Genomic DNA, 21795 nt, shown 5'->3' with positions numbered 1-21795 from the left:
AGTATTTTAGCATCTACTGTATCACATGTCTTCAAGAGGGTATCATTAGGATTACTCTAGTACCCTCTGGTGGTCATTTTATGGAACCACATTTAGCTGGTGTCACCTCACTTGACCCGATTTAATGTAGCCTGTCGATACCTTCCAGATAGCCCCAGAGACTGGCGACTCTGACCGTTGAGTTAACCTTGGAAGCTCCCCGGCAGCTTCAGATGGGAAGGGTTAGGGGACAGGGCAGGAGATACTTTGTCAAACATATAATAAGTACAGGACTATGAGTGATATCCCAAAATGCTGGACACTGGAGCAGTTAGCGGAAGATGGCAGCACTGAGGATGCAAGCTACCTTTAAAAACCACAAAAGAAGAAGTAGATCGTCCGCGGCAGAGCACAGGCGTATACGCCACATATCAACACCATAGACTTATCACACACACCATATTTTTTGGCTAACCTAAACCAATTTTTTTATATTAATAACAAACAAAAAATTGAAATCTTTAATATCGGATTTGCTGATCAACAGAAGCGTTACGCCTGCAAAATATGCAAAAGGTAGGTGTTAGGAGAAGCTAATATACAGCCTCCTGGTGGAATAGTCTTTGGTATATTAGCTCTTATCTTTCATGCTAGCCTTATTAGCTTCTAGCTGACATGTTGAGATTAATTATCCGACACTTTGCTAGCTATGTTGACTTGTTAGCTTATCTGTGTCTTTTTACCCCCGGACGTTTATGTCGTTATCGTGACCTGATTCTAAACTTAACCTTACATAACCTACTTATCTTTCATCGTGCTTGTTGGTTTACCAACAAAACTCATGGCATTTCATTCCCCAAACACTGACATTCCTGTAGAAATGATATTGTCTAAATAGTTATTTAACGCCACAGTGTGAACTGTTTTAGTTCGGCTTACTTCAGGGACGTCTAAAATAATGAAATGTAACGTTAGTGGATTACAATTCAGAGTATACTGGAGGTTTTGAGTCATGGATAACGACAAGTTTTGGGAGGAAACGGGCGTAGCTCAGGGAGCCGTAGAGAGCCCGGGTGGGGTTTAAAAGTGTAACCTTATAAACTTTATATGAGCAAATAGGAATGTGTTTCTTTTTCCCCTGTAACTTTTTTTCAATATAAATCCAAAACCTGACTCCATTCATTCAATAATGTAATTTTGAAATCCATTAATAGGTATGGACGGTTATTAAGTATTTTTTTTAAAAGTCAAGCAATGGCTTTGTTTTTGTTTTTTTTACCGTTACTCAACATGTGCTGTCTCTAAAGCTAAGGAAGCTTAGCACATTTATCTTAATAATCTCCCTGATGTTTGACATAAGGGTTTATTTTTTAACCGGTTGCTATATATCTAAGTATTGCCACAAGGGATGAAACAAAACCACATTATGCTGATTTGCAGATGCCCGGTCAACTTGAGAGCTTGAAGCCCAGAAAGAGGAAGAGCAGCTCCAGAAAGGTTTGTGTTAACATGTGTTGGAGAGAACAGACTCTCTAAAGAACAGATTCAGACAGCAGTTATCTTTATATTGCTTTCTTCGATTGTTCTTGCAATTGCCAAACGATTCGAGGGATTGTTTATTGTTGAATGGAATGAAAAAATATATTGTATGATACAATATTATTATTGATTATCTGAACTAAACAAATTAGTTTTGGTAAGTCTGTATAATACCATGTGTAAGCCTGGATATCTGCAGCTCGACCATTCTACATTTAAAATGGTATTTTAACACCCTTTATATTGTTTTGATATCATTTCAATTAATTGCGCAGCCTTGTCTTCCGTCCTTGTGGATGTTGAAAATAGTATAATAAGGAAAGGATATTAATCATAGTAAAATGTAACATCAATCCTGATCCATTACTTATATATTACAGGCTTCTACTACAAGGAGGAAATGTGTAAAGAGTCCGATCATGCAGCCAGCAGCAGCAGCAGCAGCAGCAGCAGCAGCAGCAGGGAGCAGTTCAGCGGTCGATGGGCTCAGTAAAGCAGACGGCGCTGTTGAAAGACTCTCTGCCATCAGCTGTGAGTGCCAGCAGTCTGCAGGCAGGAAGAGATGCTCTGCTTCCCCAGAGCTGGAGGGACAGGAGGGCAAAGAAAACGAAGTGAGGACGGGGCTGGAGGTGGACAGCTGCAGAGTGAACTGCGTTTGGGACAAACACGAGTCCGAGGACATGGATTGTGAGGAAAGCAGCAAAAACATTTTCCCAGATGACGACAGTAATCAGATTCTGCCCGTGGAGCAGTTCTTTGGAAATCTGGATGCTGTACAGGTGAGGCGATGTCTCTGGCTCAGGTTGGAGAAAACATTTACTGTGTTTGAGTGGCTGTGATGCGAAGAAACTCAAACTGAACATGGGTAAAGTAACCACATGTACCAGTTTTGCAGGGAAATGGCTGTTGGAAGAACCAAAAACATTTAAAAAAAGTAAACTTGATTTTCCAGAGTTAGTACTGGCTTTACAGGAAAATGTAACATAATCCCAGCTCAATATAAGCCATTCAGAAGCCAAGCACAAAAAATCCCCATCCAATGGTTTATTTCCTTAATAGAGATTAATACATCAAGCTGGCATACGGACAGAAACAGCAGGAAAGGAATTGGTATATACTGTAGTGTCCCGTGTGAGGCCCATTGTGTAGAGACCATAAATGTGTTAGAGTAGCAGGAAACGTATTGTAAATATTGAATTTCTCTCCACTTCCTCATCCATCTGAAAACATGACCAACTGCCTTGTGCAGAATGCGTCACCATTGCTGAAAAATTTGGATGGAGCAACTGTTGCAAAAGCCAATGTCCCCTGGGAAGAAGGAAGCTTTCTGATTCAGCTGCTGTCATTCACCATAAACAAAATAATTTGATGCAACAAAAAAATATCAATTATAGAATTAAAAACATGCAACATGAAGGCTCAATATACAGGCCATGCCAATAAAAAAAATCGTAATACATAGAAACAAGATGGCAACAGGTTACAGCAATATAATAATCTTTTTTATTTATTTCAAAGAGATTCCTGTAAACAAAGGCACACTCAAACTGTAACGCTGTTAGGACCTGAATCGTCTGCTAATCAACTAAAAGAATTCATTAAAAGGTAACAATGTATGTTGTTTTTGTATTTCACAGGATTTCCCTCAAAGACTGCCAGCGTCCTCCGCCCGTGGTCAGAGCGACAACGCGGGGAGACGGAGACGCCATTACTACGCAGCCGAGAACAGTGATGAAGAGGAGGCAGGTGTGAGCAGCAGAGGGGACACTTAACGAAGAGTAACTGAACTGATGTCTCAGAGTGAGGCCTGAGGGACTGAAAAAGGCTCGGCACTTTTTCAAAAGCAGCTTTATCAATCAGTTAAATCAAAACACTGTCACAGGAACCTGCTGTTAGCCTAATGTTGCTAACGACTTGCCATTATATGTGGATTTGCTTTTAAGCTACTTCCAGAAGCCGCCATGCGCTGAGGAGATCGTCAGAACACAGAAACTTGAGCAAGTTCTTGAACAGTTACAATGGTTGACTTGACAAACCGTCCCAACGCACAAAAAATGCTAAATTGTTTTCAAACTTGTTCCCAAATACGTTGTCGGTTAATTTGATACGTGATAAACATAGCTGCAGTACAGGGATTATAACTGTAGAGGACGTGTACAGTAGTTATTATTTATTGCTGAATTTAAGCTCACACCACTCATGGTTCAGTTAAGTCTTACCTGGAGGGAGCACTTTATTTACACATGACAGTACAAACTGCTTCATATTGTCAGTGAGATTAGCCGTGAGATGCCAAACAGCGCTTGATTAAAACTTAAAGATGTAGATTTGTACAAAAAATTGCGCAAATCTACATCTTTTGTAAGAATACATGCACCAAAGAGCTGTTTCATAACGAAAGCTTTTAATATCACAGAGTCGTGGTTTAGAATGAATTTCATTGTTCACCAAGTGTCTAATGTTCCTCATCATCTTTGTGTGCCCAGTTCGGGCTTTATGGCAGCTGCTTCATACAACACATCTGTAAAATAACCAATATAAAGTATATCAGTGCAGCTAGATATTTTCCCTGAGGATCACATAGGCAAACATGACAGAAATCTATACAGAATGCATAAAAAAAGAGTTTTATCAGAAATGTTTTTAGTCAGTTGGCGTGTAGAGGATAACTTAAACCTGACTTTAAAAATGTAATCTTTGAGGGTAAGTTCTTGCACTAGTGCTCCTCACTCTTATGCCACTTACTGCCTGAGTGAAAGCCACAAAGTAATAATCCATGCATTTTCTATAGTGCCAACACGGAGAACATAATAAATGTTTTCATGATTTCAAAATAAACGTGTAATCCTTTCGTCTGACGAATTACTGCCAGTCTTATCAGTGATACTTGATGCCCTCACAGTTATTAAAATATGGATACAAACGCTTAAAAGATTTAAATGTTCACACCAAGCGCCGCTTCTTCCCTTTCACATTCTGTTTGGCTTTTTCCGTGTTGCTGGCTTTTCTAAAGATCTTATTGGCGTCACACAGCAGGTTGTGCGCTCCCTTGTTGTGGCACACGATGTGCACCAGCTTCAGGTTCTCCCGGGTGAACAGCAGGCCGTAGAAGTAGTTCAGGTTGATGTCTGTGCTCTTGTGATTCTGAAGAGCTTCCAGCAGGGCGGGAATGATTGTCCTCTTCTTTTCAATCCTGGACAAAAGTTGAAAAATGCATACATTTGTGGCCGTCGAGAGGTGCGGTGATGACGTATTATTGAATGTTGACTCAAAAGTTAGCACCGCAGGGGCTCCCTGGACTAAAAGCTAGTGGAATTTTCTCCATTGGATTTTGGAAAAATTGCAGGAAATTAGATGAAAACGTGACACTTTTTTCAAAGTAAATTTTTGCCATATTAACGCTTATCATGCAATCATTGGAAGTAAAATACTACATTATAGTCACATGACTTGACTCCTTTGATCGTCGCTAAGGGCCGGCTCGTGTCTGCGAATATAGTCTCAAATAGTCAAATTTATGTCGTAAAACTAAAAAGTGAATTTCCTAAAGTAGTGGTTACGACAGATCTTATTTCAGGTCGAGGGCGAGGGAACCTGGAAGTGCTAAAATGCTAACTCACTTCCTGGGTTTAGGACTTATTCCTGCACACAACAGTGAAATATTTTTCTTTTGCTAAAGCGTCCAACCTGTGGTCCAGGTTCCATGTGCTGAACACGATTCTGCTCTCCCTGCTGCCGTACGGGTTGATGGAGTGGAGAGACTGGCACACTTTCTGCTCATATGATCCCTGAAGAAGCAACAGAGGAGAAGCAGGTTCAATGCTTTCACATTTTTTTGTTAGTTTTTGTAAGAAATTCATAGAAATTAAGCATATTTTATTCTTCTAGTACCTGGCAGGTGAACCATCCCTCCCGAGTACAGAGGCATTGCTTTTCGGTCCTGTCGAAGTAGCAGCCGTTGTTCTTTGCCGTTTTCAACATTTCCGCCAGACTCTTTGATGTTTTCAGAAACTCTTCCCTGACTTTAGCCTTCTGTATTGTTTTGGAAGCCCCATCCAGCTGAGACACAGAATCAGAATACCTTTATACAACACGACAATTACACAGTAGAAATATTTTAGATATTTTCTATACCAGATGCCTTCAGATCCATTAAAAGACTTAAAGTCTTACCTCCTTCATGTAGCCTCGTATCCTGCTCTCACAGTTGAACTTCATGTAGGCTGACTTTGTCTTGAATCGAGTATCAACACCTGAAATGAGACCTCACATGAACACTTTCGCATAAACAGTCTCGTCATGCTGGTCTGCTCTCTGCCAAAGAGTACGGTTTTGAATTGCTTGGAAGAACTTGAGGAATGTAGTTTTGTAAGAGTTTGCAAACAGATGTTTTGGTATCATTTTGCTGTTAAAAATGGTCCCCTAATTACTTCAAATAATCAAATCTTACCACTGTTTTTAAAATCTTTTTTCACTGAGGCAATGCAATACAATGTTATTTTTGAGAATTCAACGTATCAATAACTAATGTAATATTTTGTGTGTGAGGTATTCCTTCAAAATGAGGGAAGGTTATTCTTATAACAAGACATGTCTTTTACTTTCATGGTGGCAGAATGTAACCTATGAAGCCAGCAGGTCTGTCATATATGTCCACGGTCTACACTTTGTACCTTTGAACCAATCTTCATGCTCCCCCCTGCTCTCCAGCTCAGATCTGTCCTCCAGGTTGAGCAGCAGGTCGTTCAGGATTTTACGTCTTTGAGGAGACTTCTCATCAGACAGGAGCCCTTTTGCTGCTTCGATGAGGCCTTCGGCATATCGGTCTGTCTTCAGTAACTGACCAATGTCACACACAACTGGAATTGAAACCACACTGGTCAGATAACAGACACCGTTTAGAGTTGAAACATTTATCTCGAGTGTCTAAAGATGATTCCCCTACCTCCGCTCCATGTCTGATCTCTGCTGAGAATAACAAGTTCGGTGTGGTCCGGCAGAGTTTTGAAGAATCCCTCTGTCACTGTTGTCCCATCAGAATACAAACAAACATGTGCACCGGAAGAGGGCAACTGGAAATGGCGTCAAAGTATAAAACATAAGAAAAATAAAACATGTTTAGATTTAGGTGAAATGTAACACCATAATAAGATCTATTTTTCCCTTTTCTCCAAAAGGGGTTCAATTGAAGTTATTTCAAAGGATTAACCAAAGTGGTGTTCAGACCAGAGCAAATAAAACAGGAATTAATTTCAGTTGTGTGTAATTTGAAAAAATGCATTTATTTAATAGGTTTTTTTTCCCATTATTCAAAAGGATTGCCCACTGGTAAACTTTGACAGCCATCTCTGCAGAAAAACTGAAAGACTGATGACAGAACAAGCTGATCTGCATTTTTGTCATTCTAGTTCCCATGGTTCTTTTTAGACTAGTTAATAACAGTTGATTACATTTGAGTACAAGTTGTTCACAGAGCTATCAATGACAGTCTTTTCGGATGAAATAGATATCTAGCTATGTTGCTGGAGGGCAGGCACTGTCAGCTTGTCTGGAATGAAGGTAACTATTAAGTCTTCTATCTGTGGAAAAAAACATTTCATATAAAACATTTAATTTGAAAGTAAAAACATGTTTGTCAGTTATCTTTACTATGAAATTTCTACTGCTGTGTTATTTTTGCACTTGAATTACATGCATTTACACATGTTGCTAATGCACTGTATAGCTTTCTAACCTGTTATCTACCTCTCTTGCCTGTTAATGTGTTCCTGCGATGCCTAATCTGTGTATGAATAGAGTTGTGTCTAATATATTTTAAAAAAGATAAACATATCAGGATTCGGGAATATGTTGTCTGCATGTAATGTGAAATGATTCCCCACATCTTTTTCAAGGTGAAAGATGACCCTGGTTCGCACTAAACACGCCTCTCTCATGACAGGAAGTTAACCAAAAAGCTTAAATTACGAGCAAAAACAATGCAATTGAATTCACAGTGCCCTCAACTACACATATTACTGCTTAAAAATCTCATTATACCACCTGTATATATTTTCTGTATTTACTTTTATTTGTAAAACATGAAAACAAAGCTAAACTGTTAACTGGTACAGCAGTTAAAAAAAACAAAAACTGAGAAAACGCTCGCGCTCACCTGTACTAACTTGCAGCCTTTTTTAAGCAACTCTTTCACATCTTTCGCTGCAACTCCGTACTTTTTATTTTCATTACGACTCCTTATTTTGACGGGTTTGTTTTTCCTGAAGAGTCCAAACATTGCTGTTTTCCGTTTGTAACGACCGCTTCCGTCCGTCTTCTTCCTCGCGAGGCTGACTACTCTGCGCGTGGTGTGCTGGCGTCATCTAGTGTTGCCATAGTGTAGTGGAGGAAATGTTACCAAACATACCAGGTACTGTACATTTTCAGAGGTGCAATACTTGATTAAATGCAGGCTGGTAACATTACTGGTGCATTAAGACAAGGCATATTAGGCAATATGTTTCGTGGTTTATTTTCTAAAAAGTGTCAAGAATATATTTATTAAATGTAACTCTTCACATTTGCTTCCCCCTCCAGCTTGGGACATCTGATATTGTTAGCAACTTTGTAGCATTACAAATATAAGTAAACATATGCTTTTGCAGTCCTGTCAGCCACCATTGCCCTACAATTCGTGCACTCAGAACAATCAAGCACAGAAAAATGCCCCTAACCAAACATTGAGGACATTGGTGCCCTTCTTACTGATTCCCTCAACCTTTGAAACTTAGCCTCTTGACTGTCTGAAGGGCTTTTCTTCTGTTTTGAGAATGTACATACATAGAAGCATCATCCTGCTTTGGCTGAATCTTACATTTATGGGGATTGTAGCTATAGCCTACAACAGAGATAAACTCAGTTGCAGGAATACAATTTAGTCTAAGTATTTCTGTCCTCTGTCCCAGACACGCGGAAGGCAAATGAATCATCAGATACCATTTTACTATGATCTATAGCCTACACCTAATGCTGCTAAACTTTTAACAGCCAGTCAAAGAAATATAGGCTGTTACACTTTGCATAACAAAGGGCCACAGAACTTTTTTTACTGTAATTGGCTAACTTTTGTTTATTTGGATGATTCCAGTCACCAAAGACTGTTGCAATTTCAACGCAGTGCTAAAAATATTGCCGCCAAATCTAATACAAATAATGGGATTTAAAAGCAATTTAAATAAATTAAGTGTATAATCTGCGTTCTTTGATTTATTAAAAATAAATCAGTTCGGTCCATAGCACTGGTGGAGGACCGTACTGTATGTATGGCATTTCGCGCTGATCATTACCATAGCAACAGATGCAGCCCGATGGGAAATACCAAATGAGAGGTTGTGGATTAGAGGGAAAGATTACAAAACGATTTTTAGACTTTAAGTTTCGGTGTAACACGCCTCAGTGCATAAGCATGTTCCGTATATGTTCAATATGCATTATAAATATTTGTTCCTTCACTCGAAGATACTCCTAAATAAGTAATATATTTTCTGGTCTAACCCTTCAGCGCTGAGTAGTATAAACCAAATACAATATGGCGGAAGCTGGTTTGAAAATCTTAACGTGTGGATAGATAACATTCACAGTTTTGACGCTATATATTTCGTTTTCCTACTAACTAGAGACTATGGTCAAAACAGAAGACATATCCAACATGGCGGACGGCTGGAACGAAGAGTTTGAAAGAAGCCGACTGGTTCCTCCGCCCTGCCAGACAGTCCGCCTGGCTGTGGAGAGCCACCTCACCGAGTCCCAAGGCTTCCAGCTCAGCCTCAGCCGGCTCACTGCTGCTCACCTCCCGCAGGTGATAACTCAAAGCTAACGCTAAATGCTCCGTAGAGTTTCAGGATAAGTTCTGTTCTTAGCAGAAATGCAGTGGTTGTTAAACGCATGCACATTGTGTGTAGTTTTTAATTTGCCGAATAAAGTCCCACTTTAAGCTGTCATTATTAAGGAACGATATGAAAAAGGCCTACATTATATTGCCCTGTAACGTATTTAATGGTACGTCACAGTGAATCAGAAGAAAACCCTATTCAAAAACGTGACGTTGACCACTACTAAACACCATTGTAAACATGCCATGCATTCTTTTGTAAATTCAGTTTAGAGATAATACAGAAATGCAACACAGCAGTTACTCATACTTTGTTTCAAGAAAATAAGAAACACAATTTATGACTGTTTGCCAGGTGATTAAGCCATGTGAAAGCATGCATCTAAATATTTGTAGGATTATCTGTGACTTTTTCTAATGTGGGTGTTTGCTTTTTTTTGTTTACCCACAGGAAATGTCAGAAGTTGAACAACATATGACCTACCAGCTACGAGTGACCCTGTTTGATAGAAACCATCAGCAATTCTTTGGCAAAACTTGGAAGAGCCCACCCCAGAGGAGGAAAACTAACAAAATCTCCTTCCACGAGGTAGCTTTACACACAGCTTTGATTTACTGTTATTTAGAACTTAAGGCTCTTCATTAAATGTCTCATGTTGTATTGATTAACAGTGGATTGATTATATAGAAAAATCAATTCCAATTCAAGCATAAATTATGCAAATTAAGCACAGTCATTATTTCATTAAAACAAACTCAAAACCTTCTCCACTCAAGGTTTAAATTAGCATTGATTATTGGACTGTGTTCTGCTGTCAGCTGAAACTGAAACTGAAACTGATTAGCCTACCAAAAGGTTGAATTTTCAAACCATGTACATTGACAGAGTACTTTTTCAGAAAGAAAATGTTCCATACTTTGCAAATATCTACTTTGCTTTATGTTAGACACATTGAATAACAGGTCAATTAGCAAATATATAAATGAAAAGTGATGAGTTAGCATTATAGGTAAATAAACTGTATTTATATAGCACATTTCTAGTCAAAGTTCTTTTCATGCAAAATTCCACCATTAGTGCGGCAGATAAGTGAAACAATCGTTCAAATAGTGATACAAGCACCACACTTGGTACAAATACTCCTTAGACATTACTCTTTTGAAAAAGTACACAGGCCACTTGAAATTCAATATGGCCACCCATTTTCCATGATGGCCGCCATTCACACTTGTAATAATGCAGCAGATAACTGAAACACTCGATCAAATAGTGATACAAGCACTAAACTTGGTACAAATACTCCGTAGATGAAGAAGTGTACCCGGTTTTTCTTGATTGGGTCATAGAAGGTGGCCACTTCCTCATTTTGCAGGCCTTCAATGAACTGCTGGAAACAAGTTTTGCCCCTCTCATAATGTGTGCTGAGAAGTGCAGCTAGACTGGGATGAGCGATATCCTTGGTGTCCAGTGACAACAGATCCCCACTCTCTTCCTGGAAAGGTTGCCCAGCTCCTTCAAAACTTGGGTCAGCTTCTTGACTTTCTCAAGGAAAACCCTTTGGGCTTGTGGTGTCTCATTGTGGTGGCTAGTCTGTTCTGCAGCCTCCTTGGCTTCAGATGCTGCCTCGTACTGTGCAACCAGGTGGCAGACTTGAGGACCAGCTATCATCCATCTCCTCAGTGCTGAGGGATCTTCAGTTATACCAACTGCTCCCCCGGCAGCTTTGGTAACAGCATTTGACTGCTCATTAGCCTGGTCAATAGCCATTGCAGAGAACTCTCGCCTTGACTTGTGAACCACAAACTTTCCACTCGCAAACTCCTGGGCCAGCTGGGGATATTTCCCTTTGAGGGTCACCATGTCTCGGAGATGGATGGGGAGCCAGCGTGCATAGTTAGTGTTGTTGTTGGCAAAGAAGTATGGGATGAGCTTAGTCAATGCTTGGCAGTACAGGTTGAAGTTGGCTTCCCTGAATGCTCGGATCAGTAGTAGGATCGCCAGTTCCATGGACAGCACCAAACTCCAGAACTGAAACTGCGGACTTTGAAGCTTGCGACCATCACACCAAGCATCAAAGCATAGCACTTCCTCAGAGTTGTCAGCTGCAATACTCATTGTAGGCTGCCTTCAACAGCTGTAGAGCCTGCATGCTGTTATCTGTTGGGCCTGGCGTGTCTTAATGATGCTTGCTGCTGATAGGAAAGATTCTGCGGTCCCAGAGGAAGCCACCTTTGCCTCCACTAGGGCTCCTGTCCAACCACTCTCCTGTAGAAGTGTTCCAATTGACTTCAATGCAGCCATCTCAATGTGTAGGCCTCCAAACATTATGACAAACTTATCCTCACCATACTGCTCAGGCCAGTGCCACTGGATTTGCTTTGCCAATGCATACATTGGCTGGTCGGCAGTCATGACAGGTATCTGACCTGGATTCAGGAAAGATACAGTCTCTTTGACTTTGTCCATGACATGTATGATGGTAGCAACCGAGTGGGCTGGGTCTCGCAAGCGAGGTAGCAGTGATATTGTGCTAACCTCAGCTTCAGGGCTTCTCTTCTTGGAAGCATGGTGGGCTGGCCAGGTCATGTTCACTGCCCCATCTGTCTCCTCAGTTGCACTGACCTTTTCCAGCCACTCATACTCCATTGCCGGTTGTGGTCCTAACAGAGTGGTGTCTGGATCTGTCTGCACAGGACAGCTATGTGGAGGAGAAGGCTTCTTCTTGGTAAAGAAGGCTGGGCATATATAGTTGAAGGAGTCAGGCAGTTCTGGAACTGTCTTCACCTTCGCCTCTCCAAGTCTCACAGGTTCACGGTATTCACCCTGGTTGTCTTTGGTTGGATGTTGGAAAGCTGAGATGCTGGTGCCATGAAAAGAGGTTGTTGCAGTTGTTGCAGTGGGGTTGTGGTCAATGTTGTCCATGGCTGTTGTGGTGAACAACACTCTCCTCAGAACCTGTAGGCAGACCACCCCATCCTCTCTGTACCGGTTGACCGTTGTATCTCCAAGCTGCGCAGATATTTCCAGTACTCTGTCATATGAAATGCTAAGGCCATGTTCATGAAGCATTGTCACCAGCGTCCTCTTCCTAGTCTTGGCATATATTGACATTCCCATGTAGATGGAGAATGGTGTTTCCCGATCTTTGGAATGTCGATGCTCCTTCCTTGTGTCTTGTGTAGCAGTTATACTGCAGGAGCTGTTCAATTGCAAGGTCTGACTTGGAGGCACCAAATCTCAGTTGTGATTTGATGTCAGCCCCGTGTTCAATCATGCCTACAAATTGAAGAAGGCTGGGTGGAATGGCATCCTCAATACATCTCTCATGGAAGGTTCCATCAAAGGAAAACTTGTGGTCCAGCATGTGTCTCCTCAAGATCTTGGCTGCAAGTGTCATAGCATCGCCATAGTCAGAGGCTTGTGACAGGGCAAAGCCTACATCGTTTTGGAAAGCCAGCAGGACATCTCTTCCCTTCTTGTGAGCTTCCAGCTCAGGTATTTCAGCCAACAGTGTGTCCTTCAGTCTGGTGGCGTTAACATCCGGTGTCTTTATACCCAGCTGTTCTAGACGCTGTTTGTACAGGTTGACCATATCTGCAAGTCTGAATATTACAGGTCCCTCGGAACTTAATTTGGTCTCCACTATGTAGGTTACTAGTTCTGAAAATGCCAGTGGGTGGACATCCCACTGCTGGCTCTGCTCACTCTTTTCAACATTTCTCAGGTAGACTCTCTCTTTGTTGTACAGGGATGTCAAACATGCAACATGATACTTGAGCTCCTGTGCTATGACATCCCCACCAATCAGTACTTTCTTCCATCATTTAGAATTTTAGCACAGTCATTGAGTCTTTTGTTTCATGGTCATGGCATGTCTCAGCTCTGATGCTGGCTCTTTTTGATCACAAAGGAAGCACTCAGACTCCTGGACCTCATGGCTGGTTCTTCGAAGTTTGTTTTGCCCGTCTTCTGATTGAGCACTTTGAGGTCCAAGCCTGCTCTTTCTTGCCCTGTCCAGTTTGGTGTTCTTGAAAATATATCGGCGGCTCTGGTGGTACTGTGCCATGTTCCTCCTCAGTGTTTCTTCTATTCCACCACCCTCATCCAGTCTGGTTGGATCCAGAACAATGGGCATCTCATTGAGGGCATGGAACACGGGGATATTGGTCGCAATCATGGTGTAGCCATCTTGTTCAGATGCATAACGTTTAGGTGGGGATTTTAGATCATCATTATCTTTGTCCTCTTGGCAAATACGACATTTGCCCCAGTCAGTTTTCCATTTAGATGATCCTGGAGCTGAACTTGCCATCTTGTTCGATAATGAATGAATTAATGCTGTAAGGCCGAGGGTTTATCCTTTTACCACCTTTACCATAGTATGACGATACAAATTCAGGTATGGGATATAACTATGTTCAGACATAAATCTTACACCTAGCCCGATAGTTCATCCAGTGCCATTTAAGTCCTGTGCGATCTGTAGCCCTTCTGGGGGACTACACGCAAAGTCATGTAAAGCCCCGTCACCCTTGGCTCGGCTCTCCCGCGCTGGCACACCCTGTCGATTCAGGTGCGGCTATCTAACTACATATAACTAATATCTAACTACTAGGTAACTGTTGTGAGGCTTGTATTAGATAGCATTTGGGACTAAACTATACTATTACCACTACTACTAGTTACAGTTAAGCTTGTTTAGCCGACACTGAACCCCATGCTGAGTTTCACAGCAGTGTGATGTCACCAGTGTGCCCTGGTTGTGCCTCGACATCCACTCCTTTCTGACTCTCTCTCCCCCCTCACTGGGGGTGCATCCAATTCCGTTCTCATTCCTGGGATATGTTCCACATCAATCAGCTGTGGGTGCTGTCTTCATGCACAATGTGTCTGACATGCTTAATCACACCCAGAGACCCTCACCTGGTTTAGCCCGTGAGCCAACATAGTGGATTATTTTTTATCTAAGGCCAGAATAAGGCAAAAGTAAGCTTTTGAGAGGTTTAAGGGTCCCATATTTGGATTCTACATGGTAAAAACTGTATATTGATGTCAGAATCATCCATATTGGCCAGGTCTGTGCATATTTATTACTGCTTATGGCGGCCATCTTGAAAATGGGCGGCCATCTTGAATTTCAAGTGGCCCGCATACTTTTGAAAAGAGTAATGTCTAAGGAGTATCTGTGCCAATTTTGGTGCTTGTATGACCGTTTGAACGATTCCTCTGAAAATATGATGTCATCTGCTCCACTACATTCACAAACGTTCATTCAGAGCCAGAGGCTACCATTCAAGGTACAAACACTGTTGATCATGCCATCGGGAGAAATTTTGGTTTCAGAATCCTGTTTAAGGACGCTTGAACATGTTGACTAGAGGTGTCAGGGATCTAACCACAGACCCTCCGTTTAGTGGATGACCAATCCACCTCCAGAAATGTCAACTGTCAAAAGTCCTACTCAGTATTTCTTCTGTTTGCTCAAATTTCAAGTATCAAGACTGTTTGCTTCTTAGTTGCAGGACTCCAACAATCATAGTGAAAGCTTTGTGAAACAGATTTGTTAGTAGAATTACCGCACTAGTATAGTAGTATTACTTCTAGTACAAGTACTTTATCTACTAGTGGCAGTGCTAGTGGAAGTTAATGAACAAATCTGAGTGAATGAACTGTGAATGCTAGCAGACTTGCATTGTGGAAGCTTTTTTATTTTAACCCAGCTTTCAGTCTCCTGCTGAACAGATGTGAACAAAAAGATTTGATAGATTAGCAATCAGCATGTCCCAGGTACAATCATTCAGCATGTAATGGTTTCCAAAGCAGTAATTCTGCCTTCTTCTAGGCGCTCACAGATGCTGCCTCATTAGTCGTCTGCTCATCCACACAAGCGAACAAACACTGCTGTCAGCTCACCGTCATTATAGGTTTAAAATTCACCATCGACAGGTTCAGCAGCCCCGCTAAGATCCAGCGCCAGTTTGTTAACAGCAAATACATAAAACCTGTGAGAAGCCTGGTGAATTTTAAATGGACCATTTGACTTAACTACATACATCCATCACCCTCGACATCACTGCTGAGCTGTGAAGAGCCTTTCACCGTAGGGTTACTTTTGTCCGTTTTACAAGACAAACTTTTTTTTCAGTGAGTCTTCAGTATCATGCCAGCTTCAGTTTTTTTGTAGGTCTTCTCTGTACTGCCAGTGGAATACCTCAGTAATTGGCTCCAAAGATCAACTCTGTATTCCATTACAGTATTTATTCTCCAGTATTTAATTCTAAATTCAATTGTATCTTATTTTATCATACATTATTTGCTTATTCCTGCATTTTACTTTAACCATTGAATCAACTGCCATATTGTTATTCCTTGATTTTACCTCCCTATTTCTTTTTCTTTTTTCTCTTAAGTTTATCTTATACTACACTTTTGGCGGGGCCCAGTACTTAGGATTTTCATTGGCAACAACTACACAAAAAACCCGTTTGAGTCTTGGAATTTAAATCTTGGTGTATGGTGTGCTGAGGACTTCTAGAAACAACTTGAAGAGAGTTGCTTTTCTCAGCTGACAACTGAACCTGAAGCTCAGTTCCACCTCTGATGTGGGTATGATTTAAGTTTTGTTTCTTCATGTCATCTTTGTGCACCCTGGTAATATTTGTAAGCAGATTGTATTACTGAAAGCAGTATTTGTGGGCTACATTATCAGTATAATCGGAAAACCTCCAGCCATTAGAACATCAGTCCTCCCTGGTTTAGGAGGTAAACTGGACAATATATCAATATTATTTCCATCTTGTGATATATGTTTAGATATCGTGTTGTATTTTGGATATTATTATATGGCATCAGTTGAGTCTTTTCTAGTTAATAAGGCTGCATTAAAGTAACGTGAGGTCCTTTTCTATTTTGTATTATACTACTAAGTCGTTATGGCTACATTACTGATGATAATTTATCCCAAAACTCATGTGATTTATTAAAGGGGTCCTATTATTCAGATTTTCAGGTATTTTGTGCCTCGACGGTGACATGTTTACTGCTTTAATGTTCAAAAAGGTCTTTATTTTTCTCATACTGCCTGTGCTGCAGCACCTCTTTTCACCCTCTGTCTGAAACCAGAGTCCAGTCTGCTCTGATTGGTTAGCTGGCGGGCTCTGTTGTGATTGGTCAACTGCTTATAGATGACCCACGCCTTAGCTTATCATGTGCAATGTGTTGAAGTGCTAGCCAATATCAGCGTGAGTCCTACGTAGTGATGTCATTATGTTACAGAAGTAAACAAAAGACTACACTCGAGGCGTCAATATTAAGATATTTTGTCACAATTTTCTTGATATTTGATAGAATCCATATCGCCCAGCTTGAATTCCATTTAGTTCCTGTAGTATTTATTGTAAGTTATTATCCTCTTTCCTTTTGGCCGTGGTTATATCCTGCTGTGGTTGAGCTTCTTTGAAAATGCAACACTCAATCACAGTGCATGTTGGGATTGAAATAGCTCTCTACTTTTTCTCTATGAGTCCATGAGAATGAAATTGGCCTGGTGTTTCAGACAAATGTGGGTCTGGAGTCTACTCTCCCTTTGTTTCATTCCATTTCTTTACTCTCCACAATCATTGTTCCTGGAGTCGTTTTTCTCCTCTTTAATCTTGATTTCCCAAAGGGAACAGAGAAACACTTTTTTGATGTTGAACCGTGTGATGTATTCTTTGATGATGAAATTTACTTTTACTTCTTGAAAATGCTAAAGAGAATGTGAAGAGAAAATATACAACACTGATATTGAAATATGACACAAATGAGATTATGGTATCCATTCAACTTGAAAGGAGACCATGAAAATAATCAAAAGGGATGGGATATCTTTTGTGTAGCGAAGCAGCCTCCGGTCTGCCGTGTCCACGCTGCTGCTCTACAGTGGGTAAAGTTGATGGCTTGAAACAACCCTTTATGCAGCGCTTTGCATTAAAGTTTTATACTCGTCGTACTCGTCATTGCAAGAGATAAATGATTCTAAATGTTGAATGCATCGACAAAATACATGCTTCTTTACATGCAGTTCTATGGATACTGCCATTCATTTAAATCCACTGACATAATGTTACAGAATTGTTTTGGTTTTATTCATGATGTGCATTTAAAATAAAGCCATAGATACAGTTTTTGAAAGGGCACATTTTTGGTTTGGTACCAAAAGAGTATTGTGGTTTGATACCTAGCCCTATAAAGCCTTCTGATGATGGGCTACTACTGCTACTACTACTGCTACTGCTACTGCTACTGCTACTGCTACTACTGCTACTACTACTACTACTACTGCTACTGCTACTGCTACTGCTACTACTGCTAATTACAATAATATACAGTATGTACAAAACAACTAGTGAGTACCTTAGGTGTTGGTAGCAGTAGGCTCTCCAGGAAATAGGAAATAAGGACATGAAATCAACTATAGTAGCAACCAAACAGCCCTAACAAGACTTTTTTCTGAGACACGTTGCTCGTTTTCTTTAGGTAGATAATGTGCAAAATAAAACACTTTGGCATAGCTCAGTTTGGGGGTTGGGTCACCATAGAGGACCCGGGTTAAATCCCACCCACTGACCATTTAAGCTTGTCATTCCCTCTGTCTCCTGCTTCCATCTCAAAAATGAAAAAGCAAAATGTAAGCATGTGTGGTAAAGGAATGGAAGAAGAATGACAAAAAAAATCTATTCTTCCTTTACAAATTCACTTAATTTTCCATCTTTTAGATGGAGACAAATAATAAATAAACCCCACATTTTTATATCACCCTACTTCGGTTATAATAGTCAAAGCCAGAAGCCAGGGTCTAGAGCACCTGCAAGAGGAGTTCCTTGTGAAAGGGTCATCAGTTGCAAACTACAACCCCCTCCGTGGTCTCATCCCTCGACAATACGTCTACCAGCATCGTGCTTACCATCCCTTTCAAGACCGTATGTTATTTTTGAGCAGATATCTGGGGAACAGCTGGATGTTTGTGTTCTCTCTCTCAATCAAACATCTGAAGGCCTCTGAACATCCTGGTCGGAGGCCAGCCACCCACAGTTTTATGAGCATGTCAGAGCACTGCTGAGCTCCTCCGCAGCCTCTCGTGTTTAAAGATGCTGATCTGCTTACCCTGTGCGCCGGTGTACAAGATGTTTTTCAGAAACGCTCTTAACGGAAAGAATACGGTGAGCTGTATCTGGCTCATAAATGCAGAGTGTTGCATAACTCTTTTTAACAGAGACACCAATGAGTCACAGCCATGGCACACACTGATTTCCAGTTTTGTCACCATCTGTTTTCTCTCCGTTCCCTCTGCTTGATGTTCCTTTGATCGAACAATCCCTCACCGTGTATGGCCTTATTTTTGATCCACCATTATAGTCACAGCCTGTATAAAAACCCGCTTGGTATCCCAATAAGCACCCAAATCCCATTATCCATCCAGGGTAATAATACAAACCACATCATATCCTATCAGGATGATAAAGTGGGGCTGGCCCTCTTTGTGTCGTGCAGAGAGAGGTGCACCAGCCTTTTATTGGATTTGGCCCGATGCACTCGCATTCATGCTCGTGTTTATGAGTGGCAAATTGCTGTTTGATATCTAAATAATGTCAGAGGGGGGAACCTTTCCTAAGTTACAGGAGCACGGTGAAAATTGCAAGGCCACCCACCCCATCTCCCACACAGTCAGCCCCATGATGGATTGGTTTTAATATAGGGCGAAAAGCAAAGATGCACAGTGATTAAAGAGGGCGCTCTCGTGAAATCTATTTTCTCACTTTGTCTCTGCGTTTCTTTCTTCCCCGAGCAGATGCAAGACGTATTGACAACGCCAGTTTCCTTTTTTTGCTGAGTTGTTTTTGAGTTGTCAAGTCCAGGACTAAAACAAGCTTTTATTTTGAATGCACTTTTGGTGACAGTTTGATTCCTTTCTCAATGGTTTTCAAATCTTGTGAAAGCTGCTTTTATGTAGGGAATGCGCAATACATTCGCACGGAAAATGAAGGCCAATGCTTGAATTGAAGTGTTTGCTTCCGTGCACAGGAGTTTATTGTACATATCCTTGGATTCGATTGTGAAGCTGAGGAAAACAATCGCCATTTTGTTCATGTCATTTGCTTTTGGCGTACATGTAAAACCATTTGTATCTACATCCGGATGACAAATGTCCCTCTTTTTCGTCTTTTCAATATCATTTTTTTAGCCCCTCATCCTCCAAAATACTTGCCCTTTCCCACAAGTTGCTGGTTTTCTCACATCATGACTCTGATTTCTTGACATTTGTAAGGACATGTTCCATAAGGTATAGCTTCTAGTGTAAGGTAGATAAAGCTGTCGGCAGTAGAGGGCAATGTTGTGCTGCATACAGCGCAGGCGGAGGAGTTCAGAGACAGGAGGAGGCAGAGAGGAAATGTGCATCTTTTCTGCATTGTCTCTCACTGTGATCACTCCATTTGAACTCCCTGCCTTCACATGGAGCCAGTGGTTTCTTCTCATATGTGCAACATTATCAGGCCGACAGCAGGGCTTTGGAGAAAAGGCCAAGTTTTGTTCCTGTCCGTGCAACCTCTGTTTTTTTAGGTCTCTAAATGCTGTTTGTCATGACGTAAATGGCACAGAAAAAGCTAAAAAAACATACCCACGCACATTTCATCTCTCTACGTTTTATTCTTTTGTCCCCTTAACTAACCTTTACCACAAGTGTACACCTCATGATAACCCTTACTGAACCAAAGGAGCCCCATATCAGAACGAACAAAGACGTCTTGGTCCCCACAATGGGATGAAAACAACCTCACCACTATATGTGCCAACAAGCGCACACACAAAGCCTTATTACATGACTTCAAAGAACTGGAAAGCAGAACAAGACATTGCTTCACCGATGGGAAAACACTGAAACATCAGTCATGCGATTCCTCCTCTTTTGTTTCTTGAACAGTTTTTCTCCAAAGAGCAAACTGGTTTAAAAGTGAAGAATCCCAGATGGTACAAACTTGGCCTCAGTGTAAGGAAAACGTGGCAGCAGTGACATTCATCCCGCAAAGCATAAATTCCTCCTATAAAGCGTACAATATGTTGCCAAATTTCAGCTGTCAGTGCTGTAACGAAGCCGTGGTTTAAAGCCTCTACCCCCTCCCAACTTTGGCTTGCTTTCTAAAAGGAGACATACTCCCAAAAAGGCTGGCTCAGCTGAAGGAAAACTTCTCTTTTGACTATTTGTAGTCGTGTGCTACATTCACAGCCGTCTATCACGTATGATCGCACACGTGATTCACACCTATTCAAGTTTGTCCATTCAGCTTGAAGAAGCTTGGATCTTTGTTCCAGGGTTCAGAAAAAAGGCAAGAGTATCTCTCCTGTCAAATCCTTTTTTTTTTTATCTCCACAACAAAATAATGAATGGTTAGAGAATATATTCCTCCCTGTTCATATGTTTTTTAGGCTGAATAGAAGCAATGTGATGGAAGAGGCTCATTGATTCAACCTTGAACATTTACGTAGTTCAGCTGGTTTAAGAAAGAAACTGCTTCTGTGTGTGTCCTCTAGATTATGGACAGCACAATGTTTCTGTTTGCTTCATTTTTGAGGGATAGATAAGGTCAGGAATGTATTGATCAGCTATTTTGTTTTCTTTTTTATTGATGGATTTTTCATTTCGGGTATCCTGCACTTAAAAAACAGTAGAAGTCTGTGTATAAGTTTACTACTGTACATGTATACTGCATTGGTGGTGTTTCCTCTAATGTTGAATCATTTGATTTCAAATACATGACTTAAACGTGTTACCTCCTGTTGCTAAACATTTTCATTACTTGAGCCTTGAATAAACACATTTGGCCCGATCTTTGCATGTGGAAGGCGATAGTTGGTGACATGACATAGCAACTCACTTTACCACATATATTATTGACAATCTTTCCTGCTTTACTGTGAATGTGTTTTTTTTTCTTTGAGATTTATGCCTGACATCTGGTTGGAAAATGTTGCCTGTTTTTAAATAGCATAGGTGTTATTATGCAACCTTACTGCTAACCATCACATTTAAATCAGCATGTTTTCTAAACTCTTTCCTCAGCTCCTGGTTAAACAGCAGGTGATGTAACTGTTAATAAGGATACACATTTCTGCTAAGAGACGCAATGTGTATCATAGCCAAACATTGCAATTAAACACATTACACTCTGGCAAACATGTTGGTAGATTTACATCTTTCCTATAAAAAAGAGAAACAGATGCTGAAGGCTGAAAATACTGCGTGTTGATGATCTGTTGACGATACATTTTAAAACTAATAGCTTTTGCGTTAACGTGGCGCAGATCTGGAGTGTAACCGACATTCGTCATAATTAGTTTGTTGTTTAAAGATAAACTGCGAGCAACAACG

The 21795-nt window shown here is 40.8% G+C and overlaps 3 protein-coding genes across 4 annotated transcripts in view; 2 read left to right on the top strand and 1 right to left on the bottom strand.

Moving 5' to 3' along the window:
- Positions 1-153: 153 nt before the first annotated feature.
- Positions 154-4380, top strand: c1h1orf174 (chromosome 1 C1orf174 homolog). 2 transcript variants are annotated; one of them, XM_063881283.1, is made up of 4 exons: positions 157-555; positions 1420-1476; positions 1899-2297; positions 3156-4380. In XM_063881283.1, the coding sequence occupies exons 1-4, from the start codon at positions 547-549 to the stop codon at positions 3288-3290; spliced, it is 600 nt and encodes a 199-aa protein (XP_063737353.1). In that variant the 5' UTR covers positions 157-546; the 3' UTR covers positions 3291-4380. The 2 variants fall into 2 exon arrangements, with proteins under 2 accessions (XP_063737361.1, XP_063737353.1); XM_063881291.1 differs by lacking the exon at positions 1420-1476 and having other exon boundaries at positions 154-555.
- On the bottom strand, positions 3904-7848 carry dffb (DNA fragmentation factor, beta polypeptide (caspase-activated DNase)). The gene is made up of 7 exons (XM_063881270.1): positions 7673-7848; positions 6464-6590; positions 6192-6377; positions 5692-5771; positions 5410-5577; positions 5206-5306; positions 3904-4711 (listed from the first exon to the last, which is right to left on the bottom strand). The coding sequence occupies exons 1-7, from the start codon at positions 7793-7795 to the stop codon at positions 4462-4464; spliced, it is 1035 nt and encodes a 344-aa protein (XP_063737340.1). The 5' UTR covers positions 7796-7848; the 3' UTR covers positions 3904-4461.
- The window catches only part of nphp4 (nephronophthisis 4), a 157909-nt gene continuing 140729 nt past the window's right edge, over positions 4616-21795 (top strand). Inside the window, 3 exon segments of the mRNA XM_063881257.1 lie at positions 4616-7077; positions 9174-9355; positions 9840-9977. Of these exon segments, the coding sequence (XP_063737327.1) occupies positions 7035-7077; positions 9174-9355; positions 9840-9977 (363 nt within the window). The 5' untranslated portion in view covers positions 4616-7034.

Source organism: Eleginops maclovinus, chromosome 1 (assembly GCF_036324505.1).
Source record: "Eleginops maclovinus isolate JMC-PN-2008 ecotype Puerto Natales chromosome 1, JC_Emac_rtc_rv5, whole genome shotgun sequence".
Classification (NCBI taxonomy): Eukaryota; Metazoa; Chordata; class Actinopteri; order Perciformes; family Eleginopidae; genus Eleginops; species Eleginops maclovinus.
Note: the sequence above shows the minus strand (reverse complement) of the source record. Positions and strands in the feature narration are given on the sequence as shown.